The sequence below is a fragment of the Balearica regulorum genome, chromosome 12, assembly GCF_011004875.1.
Source record: "Balearica regulorum gibbericeps isolate bBalReg1 chromosome 12, bBalReg1.pri, whole genome shotgun sequence".
Taxonomy (NCBI): domain Eukaryota; kingdom Metazoa; phylum Chordata; class Aves; order Gruiformes; family Gruidae; genus Balearica; species Balearica regulorum.
This window is the reverse complement of record NC_046195.1, coordinates 8,160,447-8,178,204: the sequence shown is the minus strand read 5'-3', so window position 1 is coordinate 8,178,204 and position 17,758 is coordinate 8,160,447. Positions and strand designations below refer to the sequence as shown.

The 17,758-nt window shown below is 38.2% G+C and overlaps 1 protein-coding gene across 1 annotated transcript in view; it reads left to right on the top strand.

Annotated features, from left to right (window-relative positions):
- Positions 1-562: 562 nt before the first annotated feature.
- Positions 563-17,758, top strand: part of AQP9 (aquaporin 9) — a 29,240-nt gene continuing 12,044 nt past the window's right edge. Inside the window, exons 1-3 of the mRNA XM_010305430.2 lie at positions 563-890; positions 13,319-13,445; positions 16,993-17,130. Of these exons, the coding sequence (XP_010303732.1) occupies positions 789-890; positions 13,319-13,445; positions 16,993-17,130 (367 nt within the window). The 5' untranslated portion in view covers positions 563-788. The remainder of the gene's footprint in view (positions 891-13,318; positions 13,446-16,992; positions 17,131-17,758) is intronic.

The window sequence follows — 17,758 nt, the reverse complement described above, 5'->3', positions numbered from 1 at the left end:
TGAGTGCCTCACTTGCCTATGCTGCATTATAGGGAGCCACTGGACTGAAGCAGATTTCATTAAACATTCCTAATTTATTCTGCCTCGTTGCTCTTTTGTAAACAGGGTGGGTCACTGGAGAGCAAGGCATTTACTCCAAAAAGTGAGTGACTGTGCAAATTCAACATACTACACCGAGGTAAGATTCCTCAGTGGCCACCGAAATCCCTCAGAAGTGACAAGATAGGAGCTTTTGTTTACAGGGTAGAGCACAGCATTCTCAGAAGCATTCACTCTCTTTTACAACCTCCCCTTGAAAAAGTTTCTGGACAGCCAATAGTAACATGGTTTAAATCCCAATGTAGGTCAGAGAGAAATTTTCAACCATATTTTGCTTCATTGCTTTGTGGTTTCTCTTTTTGCCTTTCTTTTTGATCAGGGTGACAGGAAAAATGTTTTATTCTTTTTTTACCAGGAAAGTAACATGGCAGGAAAGGTAATAATTAATCTATGCTGCAAGAAAAAAAGAAGAGTTCCGATTGTGAACTTACTGGTATTATCTAACGAGTATAAATAGAAGTGTACTCAGAGAAGGCACAGGATGGAAAACTCATGATGAATTGTTAGGGCATGTTGAGTTGGTTCTGTCAATGCCTGCAGTCAGATGATTTCACTGGCTGTACAAGATGAAATCTCATATTTCAATGTATAAGTAAAAGTGTCAAAGTTCAGCTGAAGCAGGACGAATACAGAACAATTTTTTTGTGTGTATTTGTAAGTAGGGCACCAGAGCAATAGAGGAAGCCAAAATGAGCCGGAAAAGCAAAAGGACTTTAAAGGAGAAATTTGCCTTGAAGAACAGCTTGGTTAAAGAAGCCCTCTCAGAATTCCTGGGAACTTTTATAATGATAGTAAGTGTCAGCTGCTTTCCTTTCTTCCTACTAATCTAATGTTGGACAGTGCTTGTAAGGGGACATGTACGCTTTTTCTTGTACTGTACCAGTACCGTGGTTACTGCCCGACAAACATTGCACAGCCTTGAATGAATTCCTTCTCTTTATGGTAAGTTTGTAATTCCTTTCTTCATCTGATGTAATTATCCCTGGCTATTAAACCCAGATAGTTTTATGTATTACAATTGTCTGAGAAGCATTTGATTTCATATGGGAGCAGAACTTCAGTGAACTACATTCTGAAAAATCCAGATATGCACAATGAACGTTAATAATACCCTTGCTTTTGTTTTTGAAAAACTCAGCAGTTTATTCTACTTTCACTTCTATGCACAACTTTCATTTGCTTTAATAAACATATTGTATTGCACATTAAGAGAATTTTAGCTGAGTTACTTTCCTGTGCAATATAGAAATGTAGCAGTGTGATTTGTAGGGAATTTATTGGGAGTTGCATTGCTGAACCTTCAGAGATTTTCTAAGTTAACTATTTTTTGTTTTGTTTTTAACTGTACTACATACATTATATAGTTGCGGTCCTGTAGTACTGCTACAATTTAGGTAAATACAAAACCTCCCCATTTTCATATCCCCAGATTATTGTTTTATTTTTATTTTTTACTTAATTTCTTGCTCAATTTTTCAGTGCATTTTGCACTGGGACACAGAGCTACCCTGTGATTTACCAGGGTAGAGAGCAGGCTCAGTAGCAGAGCTGGAAGTCAAGCAGCTAGAGTATTTATGCCAAACTCTTTCTTCCTCCTTTTAGTCTGAACAAGACAGTCTTGCTGATTGCTAAATATTTCATCATAGTGAAAGGACAGAAAAAAATAAGCAGGCATAGTACTGACATAGTATATTTTATAACTGTAACTATATTAGCTAAATTTCAAGTAAGTCATCTAAAAAATTCCAGTAGCTCATAAAATACATGAAATACATGAAAATAATGGTCTTTACTACACTTCAGCCAACTGAAATGCACAGGCACTAAAGTAACATTATTCTCAAATTTAATACCATCCATAAGACATTATTACAGTAAGGAGCACATTTAGAAGCAAGGAGCACAAAGCACTTTACAAACATTAATGAATTAAGTGTCACAACACCCTGGTAAGGAGGGGAAATGTCATTATCTTCATTTTATATATTAGCAAACCTGATTACAGCAGACTGCACAGGAAGCCTGTGGCAGAACTCTGAATATAACCCAGATCACCTGACTTCCAGTACTCTGTCCCCGCCACAAGATCATCCTCCTCTTTCCATTAATACAATTAAGCAAGTGGAGAAAGCGTATTAAAGTGCAGATTAGACCACAAATGCTATTATTTAACGTCCTGCTGCACAAGACTAGAAGGAAATGCAAACCCAGAGCCCATTTTCTAGTATATTCACTATATGAATATAGTAGAAAATGAAGCTACAAAATTGTTGTTGATAAACAGAGTTTCTCAATTCTGTCTTACACTTTGCAGTTTCAACCTTGGCTTAAAGCAGAGAAGAGCCTCACATGGATTAAACAGCATCTTTCTCAGTGCTTGGATACCTTGATTTATGTTTAGACTGCACAAGTTAGTGGCAGTACAAAGCATTTATTGTGAAGAAATGGACTTCACTGCTGCTATTTATTGCTACTGCTTTTAGGCTGTCAGCTATCAAGTAGTTTCTCTTTAAGAACAGATAAATATTAAACCCTTAACTTAAAATGGAGCTAATGAAAGGGCACCCTGGTAAGCCAGAGGGCAGAAATCCTTGAAAAACAGATACTGTGAATGCAAAAGAAGTGATAGCTTTCTTCCACCATCCTATTCCTATGTCTTAATCCTGTTACAAAGTGAAAGTGAGACAAGAGTTCACAGCCTACAGCACAGTTTAGATCTTTCCTGAAAGCCATTTCGTATCACTTTGATGGGTTTTTACAGCCTGTGGGGAGCACCTGTGCCAGGGAACAAGGCAGGGACAAACCTTTCTATTACCCACAGGCTCTGTCCAGAAGTCAATGCTAGCTGACCGTACCCAAATCTGTGACCATCCTAGCACCTCTAGAAGTTAGCTGGGTGAAATTCTGTCCCTCCATCACCTATTTCTATATTTTTCTGGAGAACATCACCACAGACCACATAACATTAAAAGCCTAAACTACCATCTCGGGTAACTCTCCAGCCTTGCAACATTATTTTCCAAACTGGAAAATGTACAAACTTTAAGATTAATTTCAGGACATCTAGAAAGTTAAATCACTCATCAGGCAAAAACCAAGCCTTCACCTGGGGGTTAGAAGGGCTCTGCCTGCAATGTTGAACAGATTTGAGACAACAAGCCTTGAGAAAGTCACTGGGTATACAGTTTGGATAACATCTCTTGGTCATCCCTACTTACTATGCTGTGGTTTGCTTTGCAGCATGGTCTCAGAGCACGTAAACTGAATTCTTTTCAGACAAAACTAAAGTGGAGATGTCTACGGTTAGGTTCTCTGAACCAGCTGCCTGCGCTGCACAACTTGATAATACAGACATAGCCTGTGTAAGCCCCTCTCTCTGCTTATCAAAGCACCTGATTTCAACCTCTGAGGGCTCTGTGAGGAACACTAAACTCTAGGAACCTGGAAGTCCCCTGCTGTATAGGCAAATCCAATTGTATACAGAGCAGCTGCCACTATCGCCTATTTGGGTAATCCTGCTGGCAGTTAGACTATTTTACTCTTAGACCTGCTTAGTTCAGATGGGGGAACAAGTATTTATTTCAGTATCAAGCCTTGAATTATTCCCTAAGGCATAGCACAGCTTCTCTAATTACACTCTGGAACAAGAACTGGGGCAGAAAACCCAAAATGTACAGTCTATAACCAAATGCAAATGGCATGTGGTTTTGGTTGCACTGAGCTTTTGGTTACTGTCTTGAACTATATCCTATTCACTTTATAAGGTTCCATCAAGCTAAGAAAATGTTGCACTTCACCTCTTAGGTGATTTCTGTAAAACAAATGGAGTGATGCAGTTTTAACGTAACTTACGTTTGCAGTACAGGCAATGAGGAGCATGCATTATGCTGGGTATTTACATTTGCAGATTATTTGTAAATTCCTGCCCATTTCTTACATCTACCTTTGTGCTGTCACATGGTAAACTCCCAACCTGCAAAGTTTAATTATGCTATTTGTAATTTAGAATAAATATCCACAAAACCCACAATCTACACATAAACTTTTCAACGAACATTTGAAAAGGACACAACTGTTTTCCAGGAAACAGATAGAGAGTAATGTGGGGTTTACACTGTGTGTTTGGAACCAAACTGTGCGACCGGTCCCTCCAGCTTACACGTATGCAACAGGTCTGTGAGGCGAGAGAACGCTCACCTGGCTTGTACCATGGTGGCTGAGAGGCCAGAGCGCACACACGTTTCCCAGCCTCTGACACAGCCTCAGCCTTCTGTAGCTGGGGCTGCCCCTGAGGCCTCCCTTGAGAAAATGCTCTCTGGAGAGCTTTCTGTTCTCCAATATGTCTCCTGGTTCAGTACGTTTCCTCTTGGGGTTCCTGTGGGTTACTCTGGGGGACAACACCTGGGTGCCAGCACAGAAGAGTCAAGAAGCCATGCTGCATCAGATAGATGGTTGATGCGACTTTTCAGTGAGTCTGTCTGGAACTCACCTATACAACTGCCTCTCTGCTTTTAATCATGCTGCTCTCTGTATTTCCCCTTTGGAACTTGGCTGCACTGCTCTTAAACAAAATGGAATTTACTCTGGCTTATGCCATTAAGTATATCTGAATTGGAACAGTTCCAAAAAGAGATGCCAAACGGGCCATGTGGCTTCCTTTACCAGCTACTGCTCACCTAACATAGTTTGTATTTCATTTTTACTCTCAAGAACATCTTACTAAACACAGTTTCCCAGAAAGAAGCTGCACAGGAGCCAGTATCTCCCGAGTCCAGAGCAGTATACACTTCCTTGCTGAAACAGAACACAGGCTTCCATTTAGCATACAAAGACAAGCGGGTAATATATATATATATATATTCCTATCCAAAAGCTTATTTTCCAACTGGGGGGGGGGGAGCCTCTTGCAAAACTCCCACTGAAGCAAATGTTTGTGTGTGCGTAAAGGATGCAGTGCATGAATGTGAGTTGAATGCATGACACCCTGCACTGCAAATAGTCCAACTTATGAGCAGGAAGGCTATCTTTTGCTTTCATATTCTGACCACTTCATTATGTAAGTTATCACTCCTGCTTTGCTGCAGAGTTTAGTCTTGCCTGAAAAATCTTTAAGTATGATGTTTGTTAAGTACGTGGATTTGCTCAAGTCCAGAAGATTAAAATTTAAACAACTTTTCCATCTTTCTTTTTGTGGCCCTACATTACAGTGCATTTAATTACAATACTGTACAGTAATATATATCCCTTATTCCAAACATGCATTGGAATCCTCATTACATGATGTTATTACATGAAAGCAAATATAGCTTTTGATCATTTGCTCCTTAAATAAGTGTTTAGCATTTAATACAAAGTTACTACTTAGAAATTTTAAAGAAAGATAAATTCCATGTGCTAAATTTTTATGGAGACTCTTTCTCTGTATAGGATGAAATTGCTTACAGCAAGTTTTGTTTAAGGTAGAAAATTAAATAGCAGTAGCTTCTATCAGCTGCCTTGTTTGCCATCAGCAATGACTTTCCAGGCACACAGAATCTTGTATAATTAGTCAAAGCTAGATACAAAAGGTTACTAAATCTTATTTATAATTGGTATTTTAATATGTCACTCAACAGCTTTTTAAATACTATGTAATGCTACAAATACCATGGGCCTTAGCAATGTTTGTACTCTGAAAAGCAGCTCTTATGCCACAGAGATCTATACATTAGGGTCTCTAGAAGCAATACTATAGTACAACCAATAAATAATAGAAGCCACTCACGAATCTAATGTCACAGAATTTAATCCTGCACTTCCAGACCAAAACCACTCATTTTATGGGAGTAAGATGCTTCCCTTCCCTGTCATCACCAACTCTGTTGAGTTGGTTGAGTTGTTGTTGAGTCCATTCTGTTTCTGCAAATGTACCAGTTGCATATATTTTGACAGCATGAAATTTTGCTAATAATTCTGCTGAAGAAGTGCAAACTCTTTCTTTTTCTTGCAACTGTATTAAATCAGCATCAAAACAGAAGTAAAAGTGGTAATGAAGACTCTTAGTTGTGCTGAGGTTAAGAAGGTGTTCTTGCACACTGGTATTTTTTCTATAGTTTTATTATTATCAAAATCAATTAACTTTTTTCTAGCCAACACTTCTGTTTCCCTGAAATTATTCTTTAATTCAACTGAAGAGTTAGCAGCGTGCAAGAACTGAATGGAAGGTCATATAATTGTTCTTTTACCCCGAAATGTTTATTACAGCAAGTAATTCCGAAAACTCACAGGAAATCTTTTGTTTTCAATACAAACTTGAGTTTTCCAGTATATGACATTTTAAACTTTCAGGTGACTCAGATGTTCTGTGTTGCATGAAAGTTTTAGAAGAGAATTATCTTCATCTCTACAACATCAGCCCCAACACATAACCCAGCTCTCATTGTTTAACCAAGAGGTTCCAGTAAGTTCAACTTAATTTTCCAAGACCTTTTTCTATAGAAGCATTTTTTTCCAGAAAGTTTGCATCTATAGGACTGAAGTGTAGCCACTCTCCCTGAGCCTCACAGAACACTTGCATCTTTCCAACATTTAACTGCAAGTGCAAAACTTGAATTTACGTTTTACAGACACAAATTTACAGGCTGTTTTTTTCAAAAGTTTTGCCAAATAAAAGGTAATAAGGTAATAAAAGTAATAATTTTTTAAAACTGTCATAAACAGTTGGAAAACAGAATAAAAGATAATAAATGCAGTTTATGCCATACAGTGAGTTTATATCTTTGTGATCTGAAAACTTCAATAAACCATTCTGGCTAAAAGTGAATTCTAGTGAGCTCTCCAATCCATGATCTGGTTTAACAGCAAGCTTGACTCAGTTCCTCTAACCTATTCCTCAAAGGTTTCTTTACTATTAGTAGCATTCAGCTTCCCCCCCACCCCGCAACAGAAAACAGCTTAGGACGAGAACGTACTAAGGCTTTAATTATTCATAACTGTGCACCTCCAACCATGAGGGCACAGCAAAGATCCAGCCACCCTGTTCGTGCACCCAAAGGAAAGAGTAAAAGACAAGACACGGGTACCCTTATAGTCCTTAGAGATAACAGAATATGTTTCTCAGAAACTGCAATGCCCGCTCCTGTACTCTCTCTGAATGGTACAATTCCCTGAGGACCATTACAGAGACTAAACACATTTTAAGATTTTAGAAAGATTTTAATCTTTTCAGTTGGTGTAGTAAGCAAAGCAGAGAAGGGCATCTCAGCTCAAGAATAAATGAGTAACCTGGTAGGGAAGCAGCACGTGAACAGGCTCTTTTTCTCCTCAAGAAGCTACTCGGTAAGATTTTTTTCCTTTGCCTAGCCTTTTCTTCCTAGCCCCTTTGCAAGGGGCCATATTTCACTCCTGAAAGTTTGTATCTGAATATGAAATGTTTCATTTCCTTTCTCTCCTGAATTTCTAAAACTCAGTAAGAAAATAAAAATAATCTTCACTGAAGAAATTGACTCAAGCCAGTTGCCCTATATAATCAGGAAAAAAAAACATTTTAGCATTTCAGGATGAAGAGTACAATATTAATCATAATAAAATATGAGTGAATGCAGACCTTTGCATTCTCTCTAGGTGATTTCAAGCTTTTATTTGTCTGCTATTGCATGTGCAAAAGCAATAAAAAAAATTTAAAAGCATCAGTTTATATAAACACAGCATAGTCTGTCCCTCAATATTTTCACTGTATTTTTTCCCACAGAGCAATTTGAACCAGGTCTTTGTATGTTTTATAAGCTTTATATACACAATTCATCCAAAGCCTTATTAAATTTACATTCATGTCTCCAAGTAGTAAGCTTTCTGTCATTAAAAAAATGGTTTCAAAATGGCAATCATTTTAAGGCTTATGTCTATACTATTTAATTAACTAAATGATAAGGGAGTTTTTTCAATCTCTTATTTTATTAGATAGCAAGTCTGAAAAAAATAAAGGGAAATCCATTTGAACCCAAGAGGATATTGGTTGTGTCCCAGGAGATCATCAGGAGAACGGATATAGTGATTTTTTATTACTCCAAGTTTGATTAAATCATAATGTACAGAAATCCCCCTAGCCCCCACCAAAATATTTAATTAATGATAAAATAAGAGCCATGTGCTTTTAAAGTATTTTAAAATTACTTGACTGGTAAGCTCTCACCTTAAATTTTTTAAGTACTATCTGATTTAACAAAAGACAGCAAATATTAAACATGAAATTAGATGAAGATTGCTCTTTCCTGGAAGAACAGGAGTTTCCTGCAACTTGAATTCCTGCAGAGCTAATGCCCTGAATTTTAGTAGATCTAACGTGTCTCTATTTCTGTTGCTGTTAGCATTACCATCCCCACTGAAAGAATGCTTAGGAGCCCAGTCTGAATTAAGGCACTACATAATACACAAATGTAGCAAAAATATGGCTCTATATGGAAAGAGTTTCTAATCCATTACAAAACACCTTATTATGAAAAGCAATAGATAAAATCTTAAGTGGACTGGCTTTGAAAATAAAGAGATTGGAAATGAAAGTGAGTTCTAAAATACACTGCAAATTAAAGACCTTTAGAAGGACACCCTCAATTTAGTAATCAGCCTCTTATCGGAAAAGTTTATTTACTACTTTTATAAGCAACACACAAACTAACTGTATATGGAAACGTTAATGGGAGGCAGGGGGAACTGCACAAGATTACAGTGAACCACAAACAACCCTCTAACATTTTCATGGGCAATTTGGTCAGAGATCTCTACCCACAATGAAGGGCAAATGCAACCACTTCTCCCAGTCCCCAAAGGACTCTGACTCTTCGTGCCTGTATCCCTGCCTTTAAGGGCCTAAATATGCAGTGCTATGTCTGGCTGCTTGGAGAGGTCATGGAGGCTTCCCTAAGAAGTGAAATACCAGGGCTTGCTCTCATGTCCTCGAGTGTCCCAGAAACGCTGCTCTGCTTCCGCAGACTTGGAATGGATAACACTAGGAATCACAAGCACACAGCTTGAGCCTAAGGCACTGCACTGCCCCAAGAGCCCGTCCCCTTCACAGCACTGTGCAGGAATGTACACTCATGCGGCAGAATCCAGAGCAGTCCTGCAGGTCCATCCAGTCTGAAATAGGGGAGCAGACAAGTCGCGGGCTAGCAGGAAATGCTTGTCCTGCAGAACAGTAGGAGAACATAGGTGGGAGTGTGGCGTGGGAAAGGGGCAGGGTTGCTGCCTCCCCTGAACAAAGGCATCCCTGCAGACAATTGTGAATTGGTGGAGGGATCCTTGGAGATTCTTCTTAAGTAGCTGTGGTTGTTTAAGTACAGTTCTGTCCTGAAAATTGACTAAAATAGAAATTCTGAACTATTTTTCTAGTGTATCCTGATTGAAAGTGTACAGCTTATAATTGAAATACCTGGGTTTTTTGTAACTGCTGACTCTGTACTCCTTGTAGCACACTGAATTCTTGTATTTGTGTAGAGCATCATCAGTTGTGCAGCCATTGAGGCCATACTCTGCCTGCAGGGCCATCTATGGTACCCCACTGTAGGTATGTAACTCACCACAGCTTGGCAGCTGGTGATGTACAAGATATAACAAAACACGTGTCATGGTCTCCACACTGCTAAAAAGCAGGAGGCTTGGTTGCTTCTTTAATGTTACAATAAGAGCGTATGGCTATGAATGCATACTACCACTAAATCTGTTCGATAAAAGGGGCCTTTTTTATATAGGCACTCTGCTTTAAGATGTGTAAAGCTTTACAGGCCATGTAGAAAAAACAGATTCCCTAAACGTCTGGATTCAGATCTTGCAGGAAATCCTATTTACGGTGAAAAATGCTATTACAAGCATTTGCAAAAATCCTGAAAATAGCACAGATGGACACAAAATGATCTTTAGTCTCTCTGATGAGTGGGATAGAGATAAAGTTCTGCAAGCTTCAGGGATTAACAGGACATTATGCTCTTTGGAGGCCAGTTGTTTCCTTTCCTAACATTAGCCTTGTTACCCAAGACAAAGAGAAGGATTTAATGTCTATGAAGCAAGTTTTTTTGGCAGAGAATGTGTAGACAGCTATTCCACACCCGAACATGTTATTTATGACAGGAATCTAATTACTTTGTGAACAAAAGTCAGTACTGAAGCTACTCCAGTAAATTTAAGCAGATCAGGCTATAGACAACTGCTAAGATAAAAACCAGGTAAGATAAAGAGATCTGGCTATATTCTACTGTAAATTAAACTCCCATTGACTCCATATGCTTCAATCAATGAGCGTGTGTGGGTGCAGCTGATGGCTGAGCTTGGCCTAGAAACTTAGAATATTCAGTTACAACTTGATGATCTAGTTGGTCTTAACTCAGCCAAGCAAAGATTCACAGGGTATTAAATTGCTGCTCATGTAATTACATGATTAGGTGATAGTTTTCAGTTATGTCAACCTAGTTACAGTAGGCATGAGAAAATTTTTTCTTTCCTTCTTAAAATGACAGCAGATGGAGAAAATATTATCGTGACATGGTTCAGATTTGCAGCTTCACTTCCCAGTTTCCCCATCCCAGAACAGGCACGTGCTGACTGTGCCTGCAGTAGTGTTCATTCATTGTACATGAGCAGGCAGTCATTTACCAACGTCCACTGAGCAAGAAGCCAAGGCATCTGTGTTCAACCTGGCTTGCACGCTGCCTTGTTTGTAGACTGAGTTTTCTGACACTGGTTAGCACAAAAATGGAGTGTCTAGCATTGCATATTTCCCTATGACATGCAGAGCAGAAGCTATTATGCAAGAGGACTACACAGCTGTTTCTGTATGATTCTCATCAGTCTGGTAATCAGGGAAGGGTGTGGCCTCCCTCTGTTATTTCCTTCCCTCTTGTGAATTTTTAGTTGATATACACAGATGTGGTTACTGTCCCTTATCCTTTTCTATACCCATCTCCCCCTCTCCTGTTCTTTTTTTTTCATCATCCTTACAGAAAGGGGTGATATTATCAGAAGAATGGCCTTTTTTTGAAACTGCAAAACTTTGCCTATGCCATTTCAGAATGCAAGTGCATACTTGTAGATCTAACTGCTTGCCTGAATACAAACTGCACCCCAGCGTACACAGGGCCCCAGACCAGCCTACTAAACTTGCTCCATGTCTGAGCCATATCTTTCACTAAATCTTGCTTGGTACAATTTCTGGAATACTCCCTGTGAGAAGTCTGGAAAACGAAGGCTAGAGCGTGCTAATTACACCTCCTCCAGACATGTGCGCTAATCTTAAACTTTATAAATTCCAGTATACCCATTCTTTCCATATTAATTAAACATATAAATACATGGTGAGTACAATTGTCTCATATGAAGTTTTTTTAAAAAATCATGTAATTTCAGCTGCAAACAACTAAAATATATTTTGTTTTGGTTTTATATCTGTATGTACATTTGTGCTTACCTTTTGAATTGCTAGGTATGTGATAGTAATGGCAATGAGAGAATGCCTAACGTAAGCATATGTCATCCGTTACACAGCAGTTGACTGCAGCTCAGAATATGTCTTGTAACCTTCAATTATGCAGTCCAACAAACTACTGCTATCTAACACCACCCTACCCTGACGTAACCTGACAGCTGTAACACTTTGGCACCAGATAGGGCTTTGTTTGCTTGCATGATTATAACCTCAAGGCAGGAACTGCACCTGGGTATGTGACACAGTCTCGGGGCACTTTTATAAGAGAAACTCCATGTGCATTGCAAAGCAAAGAGTGTAATTTTATTAAGAGCTTTTCTGTCACATTTTGGTATTATAGTTAAAACCCTTGGGGAAATAATGGAAACGAAAGTATGATTTTGCATATTTAAATTACATCTATTCTAGCAGGACTTGCTTGTTAAACCTCAACCTTTTCGGTACAGTCTATTTCTAAGGCAGGAGAGATTTTCCCATTACTTTGCAGTTTCTGAATGCAACTGCCTTGCAACTGAAAATAAGCATGTCTAAAATAACTAAATTTTATGTATTGAAATCTGCATAGTTAGCAAGAATATTTGCAATACAGTCGTTGATGACACACGGTAATCGCAGAACACTAAAGGGAAGCAAGGAGTCTAACCAAAGCAACTGCATTGGCTAAGATGGAATAATTCTAAAGGAAGAAGAAAAATCAGATTCCCATGTACCATCAAAGAAGGAATATATATACACTATATATATATATAAAAAATTTAACATCAAAATAGTTAAGGTTGCTCAAGATAAATCTAGTCACATCCCAGAAATAGTATGATTCAGATCACTTAGAGCTGCAGAGAAGCAAAAATTTTCAGACTATAGATATTATCTGATATCTTCCATAAAGTGTTGGGTCCTTATTCAGCAAAGCACTTAGGCATAGATTTTAAAAGGATATTTTCAAAGAAACAAACTGATTTCTGGCAGAAACGGATATGCTAGTCTATCTTAAACTAAAGGCCTTTTGTACCTTTGAAAATCTTTCCTACCAACTTTAATAGGACCTGAACATATGCTTGAAGCTAAGCAGAAGCTTTAGAACTGAATAAATATGATCTTAAGTGTACATTTAAATGCATTGCTGAACTTCATTCTGAGGGGAGCCAACATAAAATGGAAGCAGGTTTAAATCCATTGAGAATACTCCAATGTGAATTATTCAGGTATTCCCACTTCAGTTAATTGTTCAAGCTGCAGAGCCAGTGAAATATTTTGATAGAGCAATATATGACATCAAGGCAGCATAACAGTAACATGCACTCTAATCTCCAGAAAGTTGTCTCATCCCAAAGTTCCAGCATTAAACATTAAAAGTTTTTTAAACTATCTTTCATAACTTTTATAGTAATTTTTTCATTTCTTATAACAACAATTTGGAACTGAAAACTTACCACACAATTAATTCCCTCTTCACTTTCAGATGCTGAGAGATCTTGTTTAGGCTCCAGGTTCAGATCTGTATCCCATCATTGTACTTGAAAAGTGTTTTCTGGGGAGAGAGAGGTTCTTATTAGCAGACATTCTTCCTGGTCACAGAGCAGGGGAAAATAAAGAGCAAATGTTTGTTCCAGCAATGGCATACATACCACTAACCTCAAATTCTAGCATTGTTTCAATATTTAACAATTATCTTCAGCTACACCTGGACAGCAGCAGGAGTTGCAAACTAACCAATAACATTTGAGAGACACATTCATGGTTTTACATTTCTCTTTCAAAATACAGGCACTTGGATGTGGGTGTGTGGGACAGGCTGTCCTTAGCAGAGGAGCCCATGGTGGGCCCATGACAGTATCAGTTGGATTTGCAATGGCAGTCACCATAGCAGTGTATGTGTCTGGGGGCGTTTCTGGTAAGTGACTTTTTTCCTTATATAGCATTTATTGCCACAGTTTTAAGACTACCTTATTAAATTACTTCCATTTCACGGTATAAACAATTATGTATCTAGCAATAGCAAGCACCATTACAGCAGAGTCTGCATCAATGTTTTACTAATAAATTTTTTGTGGTCTTGTTTCCTTCTATTCTTTGCATTTGACAAAATCTTCCACCAAATTCTGATCTGAACTACAATATGCAAACCTTGGCAGACCTCCGGCCTTTATGGAAAGTGGTCTGTGTATACCGGAAATCTGCTTGGTGCTGCTTTGAAAATTCTGTCAATAGAGATGATCCTGGACAGCACAGGCACCATGTTGAAGGAAATAACCATGGAAAGCTTACAGAGTCCAGCAGACACCAGCTAAAATGGTTGCCAGCTAGGTAGAAAGTAGAATGACCCACTAATGGGTATAATGAGCAGGGTTCACGTTATGGAGTGCAATTTATCTCTTCATATCCTATGACAGGCAGTAGCAAGTCTGCTCCTGCCTACTGATTTGCAGAAGCAGCAGATCAGAGAAAGCAGAAACAGCAAAAAGATTCAGTACTAGAGATATACTCTGTGATACACTGTCAATGTACTGTCACTGCCCCTTTGTTACTGCTATAACATTTCCTCAGTATGTGTTGGTCAGCAATCTCTTTTTTCTCTATAGCTGGCCTAACCAATCAGTGTCTACACGTGCCATACTGGATGGTACTTTGTTTTCTATTTCCACCATTCTGTTTGGCCAAATTAATATCATAAACATTAGCATAACTGCTTTTAACATTTAAATTCTCCCTTTAAAATGGAAAATGATGGGTTGTATTAATACACAGTGTTATCTAGTATAATACACAATACTCCGTGTTGTATGTGGAGCTTACATTGTCCTCTCAAAGCAAACGGTACCCTTGTACTGCAATTCTCAGAGGCATTTCTTACCCTTCATAAAGAGGGTAAAGCCAATCTAGGCAGCTATCTCTAGGTATTACTAGGTCATTATAAATAGTTGCTATAGCAGAAATTACTGTGGCCATTTCTCTTTTACAAATTTTTTTACAGAGACACCATACATGAGGAGGTTTCTAAGTTCACATTAGAAAGTGCTCAAGGTACTGCAAAACAGTCAGTCTTGTTACTGTCATAGAAACAGAGCAGAATGCTTCCTTAATACCACACAAAGTTAATTCAGCAGTACATTCCTATTATTTGAACAACTTGAAACTACAGCTTTCAGTTTATATGTAGGCAGGTAAATTCTTCTGATGCAGTATTATGAAAAAAAACCTGTAAATACACTAACCTGTCCTACATTTGCATCTTTAAGGGAAATTCATCTCCATTACATAGAAGATTACAGGTCAATCCCAGCAGGGCAGAGTAGTTGCAGATGTTGTATTGTGCTTCCTCTGTTTTTCCCATGACAAAGGATTCTGCATGCCATGAATTTTCTCTGTGAAAGAATAGGAACAGATAGTTCAATAGGCTGTGACCACTCAACATATGAATACTAATGGACACTAGAATATCAGTTCCTATATAGAATTGGTAAGCAAATTCTGTGGCTCTTTGGCCATGAAGTCTTATGTTTAAGTACTGCTAAAGTATTTTGCATCAGTTCTTTATGAAGTTTTAAATTAATGGTAACATAAAATATATAGTCTGCACACTTGGTGAATTTGAGTTCTTTTATCTAGGAAAATTCCTCTTTTTGCTTTTCCTCCATCTAATTTTCCTCAGAGTCTAGAAAATCTCCCACCATTTTTTCCAAATATTTCAAACAAACTCATGACTGTGATCACTGCTACTACAAAAGAATGGGGAACACACTGTCCAAAACAGACTTTTTTTTAAACCAGGAAACTACCAGTGGCACAGGAACCAAGAATCTTTTAACTCCTCTATGTCAGCCTGAGTGCCTTCAACTAGACTTTTCCCTTCCAGATTTAATGTTAATCAGACATCTTTAATATTACTATGACTTGTCCTGGTCATCACAATCACCCTGTATGATATACAAGTGGAGAACAATATCAGGTGTTGAAAGAAAGGAAAATGATTCATTCCAGCCAGAGTAAAGAACAAAAGACAAGACAACAATTTATCAAAATTCACATGAAGAGCTGTTAAATAAGGTGCCATCCATCTATTTGCTCTGTGCTGAAGAATTTGAAACACAGTGAGGAATTCAAAATTAATTCAAGACTGGTGCTACTAGGACAGAGTTTTGGAAATAATACAAAGAAGGTTTTATCCAGCTTGTTATCTATGTTTGTCAGTTCATTATGTATCAAAGGTGCCTGGATTTCATAAGATAATGACTCACTGACCTGAAGCGCAAACAAACGCAGAAACTGTACATAGAGGCCCTTTCTCTATCATTAGCCTTTGGCAGACAAAGGTCACGTTCTTTTAGTTATTTTATTAAAGACAAAGGCCATTTTTTCTGATAACTATACAGGCTGAAATGAGACTTTACCTGGAAGGTAAGCAATGGATCTGCTATGTCCTTGCAAAACTTGGGGTTTACTGTATTTTTAGTGTGTAGTACTGTTTCATCTGTTTGTTTATTTAGCAATTTGTATTTCTTAAGCATCAACTACATATTTGTAAACAATTAACTTTTCCAAAAGCATTCAACACTTTTTTCCATGTTGATAAAAGGTGTTGAGGGAAGTGACTAGCATGTGACATGATAATAAATATATTTCAGAAACTGAAATTGTCACAAAGAATTCCAGTGTTCTGAAATCTTTTCCATGTGTGCATTTAGGTGTAGCTACTCCTAAACGCAAAGGAAGGAAATTTCACAAGAAATAAAACTCTGTTTCAGCACAGCTACTTTATCAGTTTCCTTATCATGGACCTTTCTGGAGGGTGTAAGAGCTTTATGAAAATGTGATGAAGAACTACGCATTGCTGTCCGCAGGTCCTATCTAGGCATAGCTCACCAACAGTCAGCATGAAGCTGGACAGCCCTAACATCATTCTGTTTTATGGTCATGGAAACTGAGTTCCTAAGTAACCCCAGGTTGAAGACAGGAACATAAACATGACTTAAATCCAGGGTACTCCAGATCTGCCTCAAGATACATGATCAAGCCAGTAATAGTCCTTAATACATACTTGCTAAACGGAATGAATGTTGTGCTGTCCCAATTCTTCCTTAAAAATAAAAAGCCAAAGCCCTTGAGGAGAGACAATGGACTCCCCCATCACAACCAATAGGGCAGATTTAGGCTTCTTCTAGAAAAGTTGTCTATAGATGATATACTGCAGGACAGCAGTCTGAAATAGCAGAACCTGCAAACATCAAGAGGGAATCTGGATCTTGGCGTCTTTCCTCATCCCCCCTCTAATTTCATCTAACTTGTTTCAGTTTAATTGCAGTCAGCATTTAATTGCAAAATAACATCTAGAAAAGCATGTACTAGTCCTGTGCTCAAAAGTGCCCACGTTTTACAAATCCTTCACCTATTCTCATGTATCCGAGTCATCCATATGACTGACTTTGTGATTTATTTTTCAGGTGGTCACATAAACCCAGCTGTTTCATTAGCCATGTGTGTGACTGGAAGATTAAAATGGACCAAATTACCAATTTACATATTAGCACAACTCCTGGGAGCATTTGTTGGAGCAGCGGCTGTCTTTGGGATTTATTACGGTGAGTACACCTTAGACATGCTCACAGGACAAACTAGAGGTCAGGCAATTTCTAAGGCCTCAATTTTTCAATGAATGCCAAGCAGGCAGAGGACTCTGTTCACACAGGGCTAATGGCAGGACTGAAGCTAAAGCCATGAAAAAAAAGAAAGGAAGCAGCATAAAGAGTTTGAAGGGAAAAAAAGGCTCAAACATTCCAGGTATCCTACAACTTTTCTGAAACACTAATATTCCAAGAAATGTTCTGAAATTTAGAAAAATTATTCATGGGAAATCAGATACTCTGATATCATGTATTCCTCAGTAAGGATTTTAAATTACTTAATAGCCAGGATATAGGGCTATTCATCTTCCAAGCAAATTAGAAACATTAAAGACCTGATTCGAGTGCCTGTAGGCAAGTATCACCAACATTGTTCATTGAGGTTACAGGATACGAGATCAAGTCCTTCCTGACTAAACTTCAGACCGCCCTAGAGAGGTAGCTCTCCAAGGCAATGAACTCCACATAAAGTGATAAAGGGGTCACATATAAGAAGGGGAAAAAAAAAGAAGAAAAAAAATCCACTGTCCTTGAGGCATGTTTCTTTTACAGTGTGCCACAAAGGGAAAAAAAGCTTATTCACAGA